Source organism: Vulpes lagopus, chromosome X (assembly GCF_018345385.1).
Source record: "Vulpes lagopus strain Blue_001 chromosome X, ASM1834538v1, whole genome shotgun sequence".
Classification (NCBI taxonomy): Eukaryota; Metazoa; Chordata; class Mammalia; order Carnivora; family Canidae; genus Vulpes; species Vulpes lagopus.
In genome coordinates, this window is record NC_054848.1 from 13,796,742 (window position 1) to 13,812,404 (window position 15,663).

The following is a 15,663-nucleotide window of genomic DNA, read 5'->3' on the forward strand; positions in this document are numbered from 1 at the left end:
AGAGGTGAGAATTCCTAGTCCTGAGGCTGTCACTGAGAGAGCTGGTTCTTCCCAGGAACCATGACTTGGCTGCCTGTGCTGGAACTCCTGTGTTAGTCTTTGCATCTGCGAATCCACAGTCATGAGCAGCAGGCAGAGTTTTGCAGCCCAGAAACTCAGCACTGGCTTGCCCAGTAGGCACAGTAAGAATGTCTTTAGGGCATTAGCAAAGCAGTGGTATCAAAGAATGCTTTTTTCAAATAACTTAATATTTGATAATGAGGAAAGAATTTTACAGAATTTCTTTACACTTATTTTATGATTGCTAATGTATGCTTTAACTTGGGGTTACCTATTGTAGAAAGGTGGAGATGGAGGAGTGGAGACTGATCTTTTTGGTGATAGGGCCTTTAGAAGTGTAGAGGTCTTAGACAATGTGAGTGATCTAATAGTAGAACATAGGAGTCAGCCAGAGGACTCTTCTCCCAACCTACTGCTTCCAGGCACAATCCCATCGAAACCATTTTGCACAGAACCAGAGAACATACACTCCAGGAGGGCAAGAATTCCTGCGTGTTTTGTTCTGCGTTACATGGCAGCACTGTGCCTAGGACATAAGAGCTATTTGGAAAACATTCCAGGTTGTGGATAGATGTTTCCATTTTTGGCAGTTTCATCCCACTGCCCATCATGTTGCCCATCTCCCTTCCTTCACATAAGATTCCAGGGCACCATGAGATAACACTTTCTGTTTCTCACAGATACCTCATGATAAAAAATAATCTGAGGGCACTTTTCAAATATATAGATTACTAGGGCCTCTGTAGGAAATTCTGGTTCAGGAAGTCTAGGCTGGAGCCCAGTCATCTGTGTTTTTGACAAGCACTTCTGATGAGTTGTTTCTTCAGATGAACACTGAGATAAATAGCAGGAGCTCATCTCTTCCCCATACTAAGATTAAGGAACCATGGCCACTTGACCTGGTTTCTGAGGGGCTATCAAAAGTTAACATCCTAAAGTTCTGGTCATTGGTGCTGTGGGAATGAGGGACTATAAAAGTCTTCTAGTCTATCCCCAAGTCATCTGGGCTCAGCCCTGAACCCTGGTTCTTTCTTTCCTGAAGGGATAGGCCCAGGAGAGGAGGTGCTCAGGAGACCCTCTGCTCCTGGAACTGCCCAACTTCTTGGCCTCTTCTTTTCCCCAGGCAAGCTCTCTATTCAGTACCTTCTCCCAGCTGTCACTAGCACATGAATTCCCACCCACCTCTGCTAAGTTTGATAATGACTTTTGCCCTGTTAGATGGCAGCTGACCTCGGCAGCCAGGCAGGGGCTGATTTTTTAGTCTTGGTCACTGAACCAGAGCATTCCTCTGAGGATAGCTAAACAAAGCCTCTGTCTTAGCAATCTTCACTACTTGACTCAGGAGAGAAGGGAGGCTCTGATCTAGATATGGCCTGGCCCTTTCTACCTCAAGGCCTCCCACGCCTCATGTTAGGCCTAAAGAGACTGATTTCTCTCTTAGTGATTCCTCCTAGGTTTTCTTGTCCCCAGAACTCAGTGACCCCTGACTAGTTCACCAAGCACTTATGGTTTCCAAGGAAAGGGCTAAGGTTATAGAGTAACTCAAGGAAGAAAAGTTGCTGCCTTTATGTTTGGCCCCATAGAACTCTGCCCTAAAAATACTCTCCCCTATCCAGGAAGATAATCCTGGGATCTCTAACCCTTGGGCCTGAATTCTTCTTAGATATTAAACACCAAAGAAGAAAAAAATCTAGGTCAAAGGGAGTAATCTCCTTTGTAGCTGAAGGTAAGAGAATATAAGGGTATTCATGATTATGATTGTCCAAAAGAATAGCTACTTATAGCTATTTAAACTTAAATTTTTAAAAAATTAAAAATTAAAATTGTTTAATAGCCAATGTGGCTAGTGGCTACCACACTGGATGGCACAGCTAATAGAGCATTTCATCATCCCAGAAATTTCTGTTGCATGGCACTGTTTTATAGGTATGGCACTGTTCCCTTGACCCTGTACATGTGATAATTCTTTAGCATCTTTGGAAACATGTCTGTTTCTATTGGTGGTCCTTGTGATTTTGATGCATTATTCTAGAAAAAGAAAGACTACTGAAGACTGCATTAGAAAACAAAACCAAGGGATACTTGGGTGGCTCAGTCGGTTAAGTGTCCAACTCTTGATTTTTGGGTCAGGTCATGCTCTTAGGGTTGTGGCTCAAGCCCTGTGTTGGGCTCTGTACTGAGCATAGAGCCTGTGTAAGATATTCTCCTTCCTTTGTCCCCCTCTCCACAACCCCACTAGCACACATGCTCATTCTCTCTCTCAAAAAATAAAAGAAAAATTAAAGAAAAGAAAACCAAAACTAATTGCCATAAATGCACTACTGGCTAGGGGGAGAGGGGATTAATTATCAAAAGATTGCATCTTCCCCAGTTTTCTTCTATTTCCTTTCTACAAAAGTATCTTCCCTCCTTTTCCGTTTGTTTTTATGCTTTATCTGTGGAGTAGCTTGTTCTGTGTAAGGCTTCCCAAAGTGAAATGGTAAACCAGACTTCAAAAAGAAAAGGATTGGAGAAGAACCAAGACTCTTTGGGGTACAGGAATAAGCTGTTGGGCAGAACATGTTCAAATCATCCACTTGGGAAAAGAAGGAAAGAAGCAGAAGGAGACAATGAGACTGGGAGGAGCAGGGGTCTGTTTGGGATAGCAGGTCTGGCAGGTAAAGCACTCTGGGCCAGTTCTTACCATTCCTGAGGCTGGCAAGCTGCCCAAGTGTTCCTCTGTGTAGTAATTTCCTAACCAGAATCTTCCTGCCTAGGACCAGCTCCTCCCATGAGAATTCTTCTGAAGATAAATTTATCTGAGGATCACTCATAGGTGATCCCCATCCTAGGCTCAGTATGTACATGAAGACCGAGGGTGTATTTTGGGGAACGAGGCCTCTTTCCCTGATGTCTTGCATGCATTACAAGGACAGTACCCTTCTCCTCACCTGCACTGTCTGTGATTTCCTCACTTAACACCCAGTACCCCTGTAATGGGTACTTCAGTGCTTGTCCTCTTCCCCAGATGAAACTAAGGAAACTGAGCAATGCTTCGAAAGATGGCAGGCTATGGAGTTGGCAGGTTGGAGGGCAGGATAAGGTGAAATAGTAAGGGTTGGGGGCCAGGGGTTAGAGGAGACAGAAAGCAGAGCAAGGGAGTTGCAAAGTTCAGGTGGGCATCAGGAGCAGGTGTGCAGAACTATAATTCTGAGGCTCTGTGGCCAAAAGACTGGAATTAGGGTGACCTTTCTGACTCACAGTCAAGGCTTTTCTCTGCATTCCTGGAAGGCAGGACCACTCCCCCTCTCCAGTCCCACTCCCAAGCATGGATGGCCAAGAGTCTGTCCAGGTTGATGCGCGACTGTGTCACAGAGTACAAAGAGGTGTTGAAAGAAAGCTGATCACAGGCAGATGGTTGGTGTCCTGGGGTCTCCCATCCCTTAACTTGGGGGCAAAGGCTGTTTCTTTCCATACCATAAGCTACAAACCTTTCTCCAGCCTTGAGTGCGTTCTTACTGTGAATGCAGCTCTCTGGACTTGCACTCCACCCGGCCTCCAGCCCTGTTCCCCACCCCAGGGTCTGCCAGATGCACAGTTTAAAGCTTGTGATGTATAATGCCCCATTTCTATCTTTGTCTTGCAGCTGTATCCAACCTGGACATTGAGAGTAAGCTGAGTGTATACTACCGTGCACCATGGCACCAGCAGAGAAACATCTTCCTCCCAGCCACAAGGCCACCCTGCGTGGAGGAACTGCATCGCCATGCCCGGCAGAGCCTGCAAGCCCTGCGCAGAGGTAACTGATCATGGGCTTGGGGGGCTTTTCAGGGAGAGAACTCAGAGCCTGTCCCATCTAGGGGCTGTTCTCCATCCCATCGGTTCCAGCACCTCCTGTTGTTATAGCAAGTACTTTAAAATGCTCCCTTTTTCACACTGAAATGAAATTCATGGGTAATATACCTGTTTATACACATAATAGAAATAGCACCATGGTCTAAATATGAGAATTTAAAAGGAAAATGATCTATAATATTTGTAATATACAAATGCCTAGGAATGACTACACTAGAAGACAACCAGAACTTCCCTCAGGGGATGTGCTCCTGTTGAGAACCAGTGGTCTGGACCATTCTATAGCAGAGCACTTGGAGGCCTAGAGAGGTCAGAAAACTTGCTCAGGGTAACAGGCAGCCCATTAGGTGGAGTGCCAAGACCCAGATCCAGGCCTCCAGACCTTCAGCCAGAGCTTTTTTTCCTCCTCACCATACACTGTGTCCTAGGAAAATAAATATTTCTATTTCTCTTTCTCTCACAGTCCTGAGAAAGCCAGAGATCAGCATACAGCAGGCAAGGTAGAAGATAACAGCCTTCTCTTACTTTTCAGTGACTTAAAACCACTGTAGTTAGGACAAGGAGATTAAAAACGCATCACCCTTTTAGAGCCCCCTAAGTTGGGTATCAGAAGTTGGCACGCCAGCTTTTTTGGCCTTTAGATTTTTGCTGTAGAGACAGATGGTATCTGTACATTGAGTGTCTTTGTTCTGAATCCCCTGTGCTCCTTTAAGGAAGGGTATTTTCCAAAGGTATTACAATTCAAATAAAACATCTTAACATCACTGTGAAGATGGAGAAAGGACACATTTGTTTTCAGCTTATTTTCTTCCATATGTTTATGGCTTCTCCCTTTCCCCATATCCCTAGTCTTTTCCCCCTTTAATGAAAGAATTAACCTACTAATATCCCTAATGCAAGTGCTTCTAAAAATTCCCCTTGAAAGGAGAGAAAATGAGTGGGAAAAATCAGAGAGGGTGGCAAAACACGAGAGACTCCTAACTGGGAAATGAACAAGGGGTAGTGGAAGGGAGGTGGGCAGGGGGATGAGGTGACTGGGTGACAGGGACTGAGGGGGGCACTTGACGAGATGAGCACTGGGCGTTATACTATATGTTGACAAATCGAACTCCAATAAAAATATACAAAAAAATAAAAAAATAAAAATTCCCCTTGATTATTGGTAGCAGATACTGTGACACTCGTAGTAAAGACTGATGACCAGTATTCTCTAGAATATCTCTGGCATTCTTACTATTCACTTCAATTTTTTAAAATTGAGTCACTTTGGGCAGCCCCGGTGGCTCAGCGGTTTAGTGCCGCCTTCAGCCTAGGGCGTGATCCTGGAGACCTGGGATCGAGTCCCACGTCAGGCTCCCTGCATGGAGCCTGCTTCTCCCTCTGCCTGTGTCTCTGCCTCTCTCTCTCTCTCTCTGTGTCTCTCATGAATAAATAAATAAAATCTTTTTAAAAATGACAAAAAAAATAAAATAAAATAAATTGAGTCACTTCGATCTTATAGTTAGCTAAAAAGTCCTTCTTTACCAAATTTTTAGTGCAAGCCACCTTCTGGAAATCTTAATATATTCACCATTCCTTTGCAGCCTCGATTAGGCACTGTTCCCATAATAATGTCTTTTGCATCCTCACAGTCGTGCCACTTATAAGCTGATATCATCACTAACCTCTTGTAGGCCTGTCTTCTACCATTAATCCATGAGCAACTCAAGAGCTAGGATGATGTATTATTAATTTTTTTATTCAAATCACTTAACATGAACCTGACATAGAGTAGGTCCTCAATGAATGTATGTGTAAGTAAATCAAATTCTGTAGAAAACTGGTTGAGCTTTGAGGGCATAGAATGATGACAGAGGAATTTGATCATTCTCACTAAATACCTTCTCTGATCCCATCATCAGAAAGCTTGAGTTACGTGAGCCCTTTAGACATAATTATTTTTATCCCTTTATTATTATTCATAAGTCATCCCTGATTAGATTTTTCCAGATTCAACCAGATAACATTAAGCTGCTTGTAAGCTATCACATTTCACTGTGTTGTCGGGTTTGGACTTAATGACAGAACTGAGGAACAGCAAGTGCCAATATCAATTTTCTCAGAACTTCCTCCTGGGGGCTGAGAGAGGGATATAAGGCCTCCTGGGGTTTGGGAAGGAAGACTGTGGAGCTGCATGTTGTCATCCATAGACTGGCTTTCTTTGAGGTTGTTTTAACAGCAAATCTTGGGTGTAGTAGTTTTAATAGCACTGCAGAGAGCCATAAACAGGAGTTATAGGCATCATAGAATTAAAAACATGCAGTGTGGAATTAAAATTAGAAAGCGACTTTTTTTTTTTTTTAACCTTGTCCAAGAAACAGTAGCTTAGCGGTGCATTCATTAGAATACCACTTCTGCCATCTGGTGGTCATGTGTAATACCTACCAGACAGCGACCTTGCTCAGCAAATGCCGCAGTGAGCTTCCCTGGGGGTTCTCTATTTGGACAGCTGGAAGATCCTGGCTTCCACTAGGAGCGAGTGGCTAATGAAGCACAGACGAGCAAAGCTGTGGTGGCAGAAGCGCTGTGCTCCTTTTGAAGATGAGGCTAGAAGGAGAAAGCTAGAGTGTGGGGGGGCACTGAGATCAGAACCTAGAAACTGGCTGTTTTCAAGATCTGCTCCATAGCAAATCTCTCAACAAAGCCTACTGAGGCCCAAGCATTGTGCTAAACCTAGGATTCAGAGAGCAATAACAAATATTTGGTCCCTGTCCACAAGGAATGCCTGTCTAGTGAAGGAGACAGACAAGTAATCAGGTAATTTCAACACAGTGATATGGATGCTCAGAGGAAAGGCACTAAATCATGCTATGGAGCTTCAGAGAAGGCTACCCAGAGCAAGTTGCACCTCAGTGGATTTCAAATTATTTAGCATCTGATTCCTCTTTTTTCCCCCTTTTTCTTAGCAATTCTTTATACTCAGAGCCAATAATAGCTTTAAATGACACCATCATTTATGTTTGTAAGACAGGGAGAGATATTACTAAGTAGCTCTAAAGAGATATTTTTATTTTATATTTTCTTTCAAGTTTCAGGGCTGAGGTCTAAGTTCCAGTGGTCTAAAAGAATAAGGAGCAAGAGTCTGCACAGATGAATGTTCTCCCTACCACAATGCCAGAAAAAAAGTATTATTAGGGAGCCATTAATCTAGTGTGCCTCCTTCCAGCCTAGGGCAAATGAAAGAGAGAGATTTAAGAAAGTGTAGGAAGGGAGCAACTAAATGGGAAATTAAGTTGATGTCTCCCTACTGACTCCTGTCCTCCAACCTTTTCCTCACCAGTGACACCTGTATTCTACTCCTCATTAGGAATTTTAAAATGTAACTCTTACCTTACACTGTCCATTTAGAAAAGCCCACGTTTGCTTGTAAAGAAAAAAGAGGGTTGCACTGGAGGTAGGCACTTTGGCAAGGAAGACATTTATCTCAAAAGGTCTTTCTGATACAGACTGGCTATGGAGGCAGTTTAGCAAAGAGGACCTGTAAAGTGACTTTGTATCTTGGTCATATTGTGTGTGTGTGGGTGGGGGGTGGTGGTGTCACAAGATCTCAGGCCCTGGGCATGAATGCGGGCTGGATTTTGCAGGCAGGGCGGCCATTAGTGTTGGCCCGTGTGTTAGGCAGGGTGAGCTCTGTAGCTCACGGAGGCACCCAGTTCGTAAACTGTGCTCTTCATGTCTGAGTGATTCTTGTTACCAAGGCAGGACCACTTCATCCCCCAAATAGAAACTTCTTGGCTTTCCCCAGGGGTAGCTTTATTCCTAAATCAGACAACTTTGATCCTTGGGATTCCCTTACTTTCTCTAGGAGCCTAGGATTTCAAAGCCCTCTGAGTGTTACAAATGACAAAGCTTAGATGGCTGCCATGGTGTGCCGGTCACTGGCTCTCTAGAAAAGAAAACATAGATAGATAAATGGATATATGATAGAAAGATAAATAAAAGCCCTGATTTGTAACACTCATTAATTTCTGTGATGTAAATACCTCCACCGTGGCCTCTTTCAAGCTACCAAGAGTTTAAAAACTGGCTTGCTGACTTCCTCAGCACAAAGCAGTCAGCACTTGTGAGCCAGTGTGAGCCAACTCCCGTCACCTCCTGGATGGCTGTGAGCACTTGTTCCTGCCACTCCCCAGGCCGTTCTGGCATGTCTGTGCCTACCATCCACTCCAGCATCAAAGGCAGAAAATCTTCCAGCATTGTTCTAAACTTTGAGCGGGGGGGGGCTCATGTAGTTTTGAAATGAGGCATGCTGAAAATATACTGCTTTTTCCAAACTCAGAGTGAGCCATCTTGTACAAAGATTATGAGATGGACCCACTAAAATATAAGTGCCTGTCTTCATATTAATGTGAAGTGGAAGTTTAGTTTGAAATCATGCTGAAAATCTTATGTGGTATATAGGTGAGCCAGATTAGCAAAAACTTACTTTTTCTAGCCTTTTGCTTACCCTCCCAAGGGGGAAAGAAAAATGGAAAATGCCAAGGATGTTTCTGTATTATTGCTTTTTCTACCCCCAGAACACCGGAGCCGAAGTGATCGCCGGGAGCAGAGAGCCGCTGCCCCCCTTTCTGTAGCAGCTCCTCCACTGCCAGCCTATCCACCAGCTCACAGCCAGAGGAGGCGTGAAGTTAAGGACCGGCACTTCTTAACGGTGAGCTTGGTGGCCAGCCAGAAGCCCTGGCCTTGCTCATCAGGAAGCATGAGTGGGTCTTGGGAATCCATTTCCTTCCTCCTAGTAGAGGAGGCTAGGCCACTTAAGAGAGCAAGTTATAGGCATTTGAGAAAGACTGGATTCTTTTTCCTCTCTCATTCATGCCTCTTTTGGGGAATAGAGTAGGGTTACAGAAGTATTTTTTTTTAGTTACCTGATTGCACAATGCAGAACAAGGCAATAATAATCAAGGGCTCTAAAATCAGGGGGAATATTTTGCTTCAAATACTAGTTTTTCTGCATATAAGCTGAAAGATTTAGGGCAAGTTGCTTCTTTGTCCTCAGTTCCCTCATCTGTAATATGGCGATATTAATAGCATCTAGCTCATCAACCTTGAGAGTTAAGAGAGATAAGGCATGGAAAGAATGTAGCATGGTGCCTGGCACAGAGTAAGACCTCAATTAATGTTAACTGTAACTGGTCAGGTGATAGTGTAGATGACTTGGTGGGGATGGAAAAATCACCATTTGAAGATGGGCGATGTCATTATCTTATGCTTCCCTATTCAATAAGGGAGGCTAGTTCTGCAGGGTAAGCAGTTATCGGTGTGTCTTCATCACTGCTGCTGATTTCAGCTTTCCCTGGGTGGATGTGGCTATACCCTAGCCCAAACCTCATGTATGAATTACAGATGAAGCTAAGCCCAGCTCGGAACACCTACAAACACCATCACCACAAGTGTGCTTTGTAAAGCCTTGGTGGGGATAGGTGAGCACTTTGTACCTCTGAGGAGGGCATCGCTCAAGGGAGGGGCTATGACTTCTGTGACCAAATCAGCCTATATGGCTGCAGGTATGGCTGGATCCCCTGTCATTACAGTTTGAGGCCCAAAGTCTAAAGAAGTTACAAGTGTGGGTCCAAGTTGAGGTTTTTCTTGAAATTAAGTTTGTATGTATAGTAATAAACCCTGCACCCTTATGGCTTTTACAATACACAAAATAGATGCAAAATATTTGGACTGCATGATGCCAAACATCCAGCTGAGAACAGGCTTCATCTAAATGAATCTGCGCTAGAACTATACATATCCAGACAAAACAGTGAATGACACTGAACAATACACAGATATTTTTTCCTACTTGTGGCTGCATGGTAGGCTCCATGTCCTTCAGGCTCATTGAGTCTACTCAGTGCCATGTCACACTCAACTACATTGCTGCAGTGCAGCCCAGGGATAAGAAAGGAAGGTGAGAGACTCTTAGGGCTTTATAGGTCTTTATATAGAGCACTTACACATGCTAGTGATTTGTTGTAAAAGCCCCTGCTTGACAAAAGTTCTTATTAATCTCAAATCTGCTTGCTAAAGCATTTGCTTTTAATGAGGCATTTTCTGCATAAAAATGCTAAAAATATTTTTCCATTCATTATAACATGTTTTGTGGTTCATTAAGTTGTTTTTTTCAGGAGGGTAGGTGGGAGAGAGTAATGTTGAGCATTTACAGAAATGACATAAAAATATCACCATTTGTCATAATCTTCATAATTTTTAATAACATCTAAATACCAAAGTAGGCTACAGGAAAAAGCCTAAAATAATGAATAACAATGAGGGTGTTCCTTCATTTACCCAACAAATGTCAATAAGAGGAGGAGTCTAGATCATACTTATGTAAACCAGAAAGTGATCTTAAATGATAATACTTAAAATCTCCCCAATTACTTAGAAATACTGTTTCATTTATTTAATTGAGTTTGGGTCACCAATTTCACTGGAAGATTTTCCCATTCAAGTTATATCCCTTGGACCTGAAAGTGACTCAGAATAGAACACAGTTCTATGCACCAATCTTACAAGGGCTGATATTGCTGCAAGAAAAAAGGCTGCAATTATAGGGACAGGAAATTTGCCGCCAAATTGCTGGACAGACATTTTCTTAGCAATAGAAAAAAGCATTCATAATGAGATTCTGATACACAGTCTTCCACAACTCTGCAAACTGTTATACTGTAGTTTGGTCATTAATGGTACAGACTGTGAAATCAAACTGCCTGGATTTGAATACCAGCTCTACCATTTATTAGCTGTATGACCCTGAACAAGTTAATCATTTCAGTGTCTCAGGGATAATAGTACATTATAAATTTGAAACAAAGACTGAATGTGTTAATACATATAAATAGTACCTAATGCATAATAAGCACTCAACATGTATTAGACATCATGATCATTGTTAATAGCCAATCAATTTCATGACTTATCAGTGATCTAGTACTAAGATTATGAGTCTAACTAGGTTTATTTTTTTTTAATTTTTATTTACTTATGATAGTCACAGAGAGAGAGAGAGAGAGAGAAGCAGAGACACAGGCAGAGGGAAAAGCAGGCTCCATGCACCGGGAGCCCGATGTGGGATTCGATCCCAGGTCTCCAGGATAGCGCCTTGGGCCAAAGGTAGGCGCCAAACCGCTGCGCCACCCAGGGATCCCTCTAACTATGTTTAAAACCCAGCTCTACATTTTTTTTGGTTGTGTGATTTTGAAAAAGTTGAGTCCCAGTTTCTTCATCTGTAAAATGGGGATAATAACGTCAATTTTACAGGGTTGTTAAGATTTAATACAGTGTTATGTAAATATAATTAAATTGTATGTGTATGAAATAGTGCCCAGTATAGTGCCTAAAACACACAAATATCTCAATCTATATTCATAATCACTTATAATCAAACTCTTTAACCATCAAATGAAAAGCCTATAACATATACTCCCATATAAGATTGGAGGAAGTATAAGTTGTTACACTCTTTCTAGAGGGCAATTTCCCAATATTTATCAAACTATAAGAGATTATATTATGCTAAGTGAAATAAGTCAGACAAACACCATATGATTTCACTTTAAAAACCAAAACAAATGAACAAACAGAAGCAGAAACAGATCCATAAACAAACTGATGGTTGCCAGAGGGGAGGGAAAGGGAAGATGGGCAAAATGGGTGAAGGGCAGTGGGAGGTAAAAGCTTCCATTCATTATGGAATGAGTAAGTCATGGGGATAAAAGCTGCAGCATAGGGAATATAGCCAATGGTATTGTAATAGTGTTGTATGGTGACAGATGGTAGCTACACTTTTGGTGAGCATTGCATAATGATTTGACACATCACTGTTGTACACCTGAAACTAATGTAACACTGTGTCTTAATTATACTTCAATAAAAAAATAAATAAAAGTGGCAAAAAACCCCTATAAGACGGGGTGCCTGGCTGGCTCATCAGTGGAGCATGAGTCTCTCAATCTTGGAGTTGTGGGTTTAAGCCTCACATTGGGTGTAGAGATTACTTAAAAAAATAAAATCTTTACCAAAAAAACCCTTTAAGATATTCATACCCTTTGATCTAGCAATTCTATGTCTAGGAATTTATCCTAAGACAATGCTAAGATTTATTCACTGGGATATTCATCAAAGTACTGTTTAGAACAGGAAAAATAGCTACAAATATCTTAAATATCCAAAGTAGGTACTTAATAACTTCTGATATATTCATAGGATAGACTATAATATCAAAAAGAGTGTTATAAAAGAATATTCAATGACATGGAAAATGTATATATTTTATTGGAGATTTTTAAATAGGGTATAAAATTGTGTATGGTATGAGCTCAAAAATATCTAGGAGTGTATATAGACATACATGCATAGTAAAAAAGGCTGTGAGGGTATATACCTGTGGTTCCTAAGCTGTGTGATGAGGTTCTCCAGGGCACTGTAGTGAAATCCTAAGGGTGCATTGGAATATTTTAAATTTTCAAGAGGTACAGTGTCCTCTGTCTGTTTATATCTGGTGATGGCTCCAAGGTAGCCTCATAGCTCTTCCAAGTGGAAAGAGGATGAAGAGGATGCTTAGTTTCTTGACATGTAATTTAAATCAGAAGTTCTCCAAAAGGAACGCAAAGGAAACTTACCAGCCAATTTAACTTAAAACCCACTGTCAGCTGAAAATTCAAGGTTTATCTCACAATTTTAAAGCCCATCTGGGAATCCTCCTCCTTCAAGGGTAGCAAAGGAGATGATCTCAGGCCCAGATGGTTTTCCAGAGGAATTCTACTAAACCTTCCAAGTCCAGATAATTCCAATAATCTATAAATAGTTTCAGAATATTGAAAATAAAGTAGAACTTCTCCATTTCTTTTATGAAGATTTTATGAAGGTACAGAATAGAAGGAATAGAGGGGGAGGGAACTATAGACCAGTATCATTCAGATTATTAGTGTGGAAATAAATTAAATGTTAGCAAACAGTTTACCACATTAATAAATTACTATACCATGACTAAATGTGATTTATTCTAAGAATGGAAGGTTGGTTCAATATTAAGAAATCTATTGGTGTCATATACCATATTAATTGATCTAAAGGAAAAAACCCCATATGATTATAGATGCTAGAGAGACCTTACAAAATTCAACACCTATTCTTTATAAAAAGACGAGAAAATAAGAACTGAGTGGTACTTCATTAACACAATTAAATCTATATACCTTAGTCCTAAAGCCAGTCTCTTGATGGGGAAACACTAGAGGCATTTCCACGAAAATGAGGAACAAGGCAAAGATGTTCACTATCTCTGCTACTAATTAACATTATACTAGAAAGATTAATCAATGCAGTTGGACAAAATAAATCAATTTCAGGCATAAGAATTGATAAGAAGTAAAGCTATGTCTAGTTGCAGATGATATGATACTATAGGATTTTCCTGGTAAAGAATCAATGATAAAACTAACTCAAACACTAAAAGAATTCAGTAAGGTAGCAGGATACAAACACACAAAAATCAATACCCTTCATTTACACAAATGATAGCCAGTTAAAAGACCTAATAGTAGAGAAAACTCCATTTACAGCAATAACAAAGAAGATTAAATACTTAGAAATTAATTTACCAGAAATGTGCAAAGCCTGTATGGGAAAAACTATAAAGCATTCCTAAAAAACACAAAATTAGACTTTCTCAAATGGAAGGATGTCCCCTATTCTTAGAAAGAATGATTCAGCATTATAAGCAGATCAGTTCTAAGCTAATTTATAAATTTAACACAATCTCACTAAAAATACCAATAAGCTTTCTTTTAAAAGGAGTTAGACCCATTGATACTAACGTTCTTATGGAAAAACAAACATACAAGAATACCCAGGAAAACAGTGACAAAGGAAACCAATAAGGGGTAAGTAACTCTACTGGGCACTAAAATATCTTTAAAGCCTTTATGATTACATTAGTGTGGTACTAATATATGAATAGAAAAATATACCAGTAGAAAAAAATAAAAATAAAAGTATAACAGTAGGAAAGAATACAAAGTCCAGAAATCAACCTGAATATATATGAAAACATAATCTACGATAAAGGCAGTATCCCAAAACACTGAGGCAAAAGATGGGAGTTTTTAAAATGATGCTGGAACAACTGGGTAGCCACTTGGTAAAAGAAAACATTTCATCAGAGTTTCTCAACCTCGGCATTATTGATATTTTGAGACAGATAATTCTTTGCTGTGGGGGCTGTCCTGGGCACTATGTGATGTTTAGCAGCATGCTTGGCCCCTATCCAAGAGATGCCGGGAGCACTCTTCCCTGTAGTTTTGACAACTCAAAATGTCTCCAGACACTGCCAAATGTCCCCTAGGGAGACAAAATTGCTCCTGGTTGAGAACTATGTAATTAGATCCATACCTCACACCAAGCACGAGATTAAGCTCCTAATGGATCAGAGACCTAAACATAAAAAATGAAACATACAAATGTACTAGAGGGAAATAGGGGTGAATTATTCTTTAACCTCAGACTGTGAAAAGGCTTTCTAACTCTGACTCAAAATACAAAGGCAGAAAAGAAAAGATTGATAAATCTGAACAGTAAATATTTTGCATGCCCAAATTTTCTCAAAAATTGGGAGAAAATATGTGCAATATGTACCATGAACAAAGGACTAATATCACTAGTAGATAAATACCTCTTCAAAATTGAGAGATAAAGAAAAGAACAAAAACCTGGTAGAAAAATGGAGGAAAAGCATTGAATAGACCATCCAATAAATGCATAAAAATGTTGCTTAAACTTAAGAAAAACTGTTCAAACTTACTCATAATTAGAGAAATGCAAACAACACTGAGGAGTCATTTATGACCTGATTGGCAAAAATTAATGTGACAACATAATCTATTGGTGAGACTGGGGGGAAACAGTCACTCACAAACATTGCTGGTGAGAATGCAAACTTGGCACAACCTACCTGGAGGGGAATTTGGCGATATCTAACAAAACTACGTATATGCTTACTTTTCACCCTAGTAATCCCACTAAACAGATACGTCTAATCATACAAAAAGATTAATCATTGCAGTGTTGCTTAAAATCACAAGATCTTGTAAAGAACCAGGAAGCCTATATAGAGATGAAGATACTGATCTATTGGTGACATTAGCCCATTTTCTGTGGCACCTGTACCTGTACTGGCAGAATAAACTATGGGACACCCACACAATGGAGTACTATGCAGTGGTAAAACAAATGAGGAAGATCTTTCTGAACTAGTAAGTAGTGATTTCCAGGACATATTCTTAAAGTGAAAAAGGCAAAGCCCAAGGTTCCAGCACAAGATGGCAATCAATGTAGGAAGGCCCTGAACTGACCTCCTGCATAGAACACAGTGAATTATACCTATTAATAGAACAATTCCTCCTGAAGAACTGAGGGCTGACTGAACAGCTTCTGAACAATCAAAGATGGAGAGAACAGCAAGACAGAGTCACAGTAACAAAGGGGACCCCTGTACCCACACTGTGAAAAGCAGTGGGGATGGATAGTACTGAGGAACTCGGAACAGATCCCTCCGTCTTTGGGCACAGAAAAAAAGCCACAGTTTTAAAGAGCAACTAGCATATAAAAGACACAACACTAGAACTCTGCCAAGTAGTGGAGGAGCTGTAGGAATGTTCTCCAAGTCAGGGGATTGGAGAACTACACAGTTTATGTTCTCACACCACGTTAAAAGCCTAAAATGGAACAGGGTCCACATTC

At 40.8% G+C, this 15,663-nt stretch overlaps 1 protein-coding gene across 2 annotated transcripts in view; it reads left to right on the top strand.

Moving 5' to 3' along the window:
* The window catches only part of NHS (NHS actin remodeling regulator), a 346,296-nt gene that overhangs the window by 289,550 nt on the left and 41,083 nt on the right, over positions 1 to 15,663 (top strand). For both annotated transcript variants that reach the window (XM_041741605.1, XM_041741606.1), the window contains exons 2-3: positions 3,686 to 3,838; positions 8,451 to 8,584. In XM_041741605.1, the coding sequence (XP_041597539.1) occupies positions 3,686 to 3,838; positions 8,451 to 8,584 (287 nt within the window). The remainder of the gene's footprint in view (positions 1 to 3,685; positions 3,839 to 8,450; positions 8,585 to 15,663) is intronic.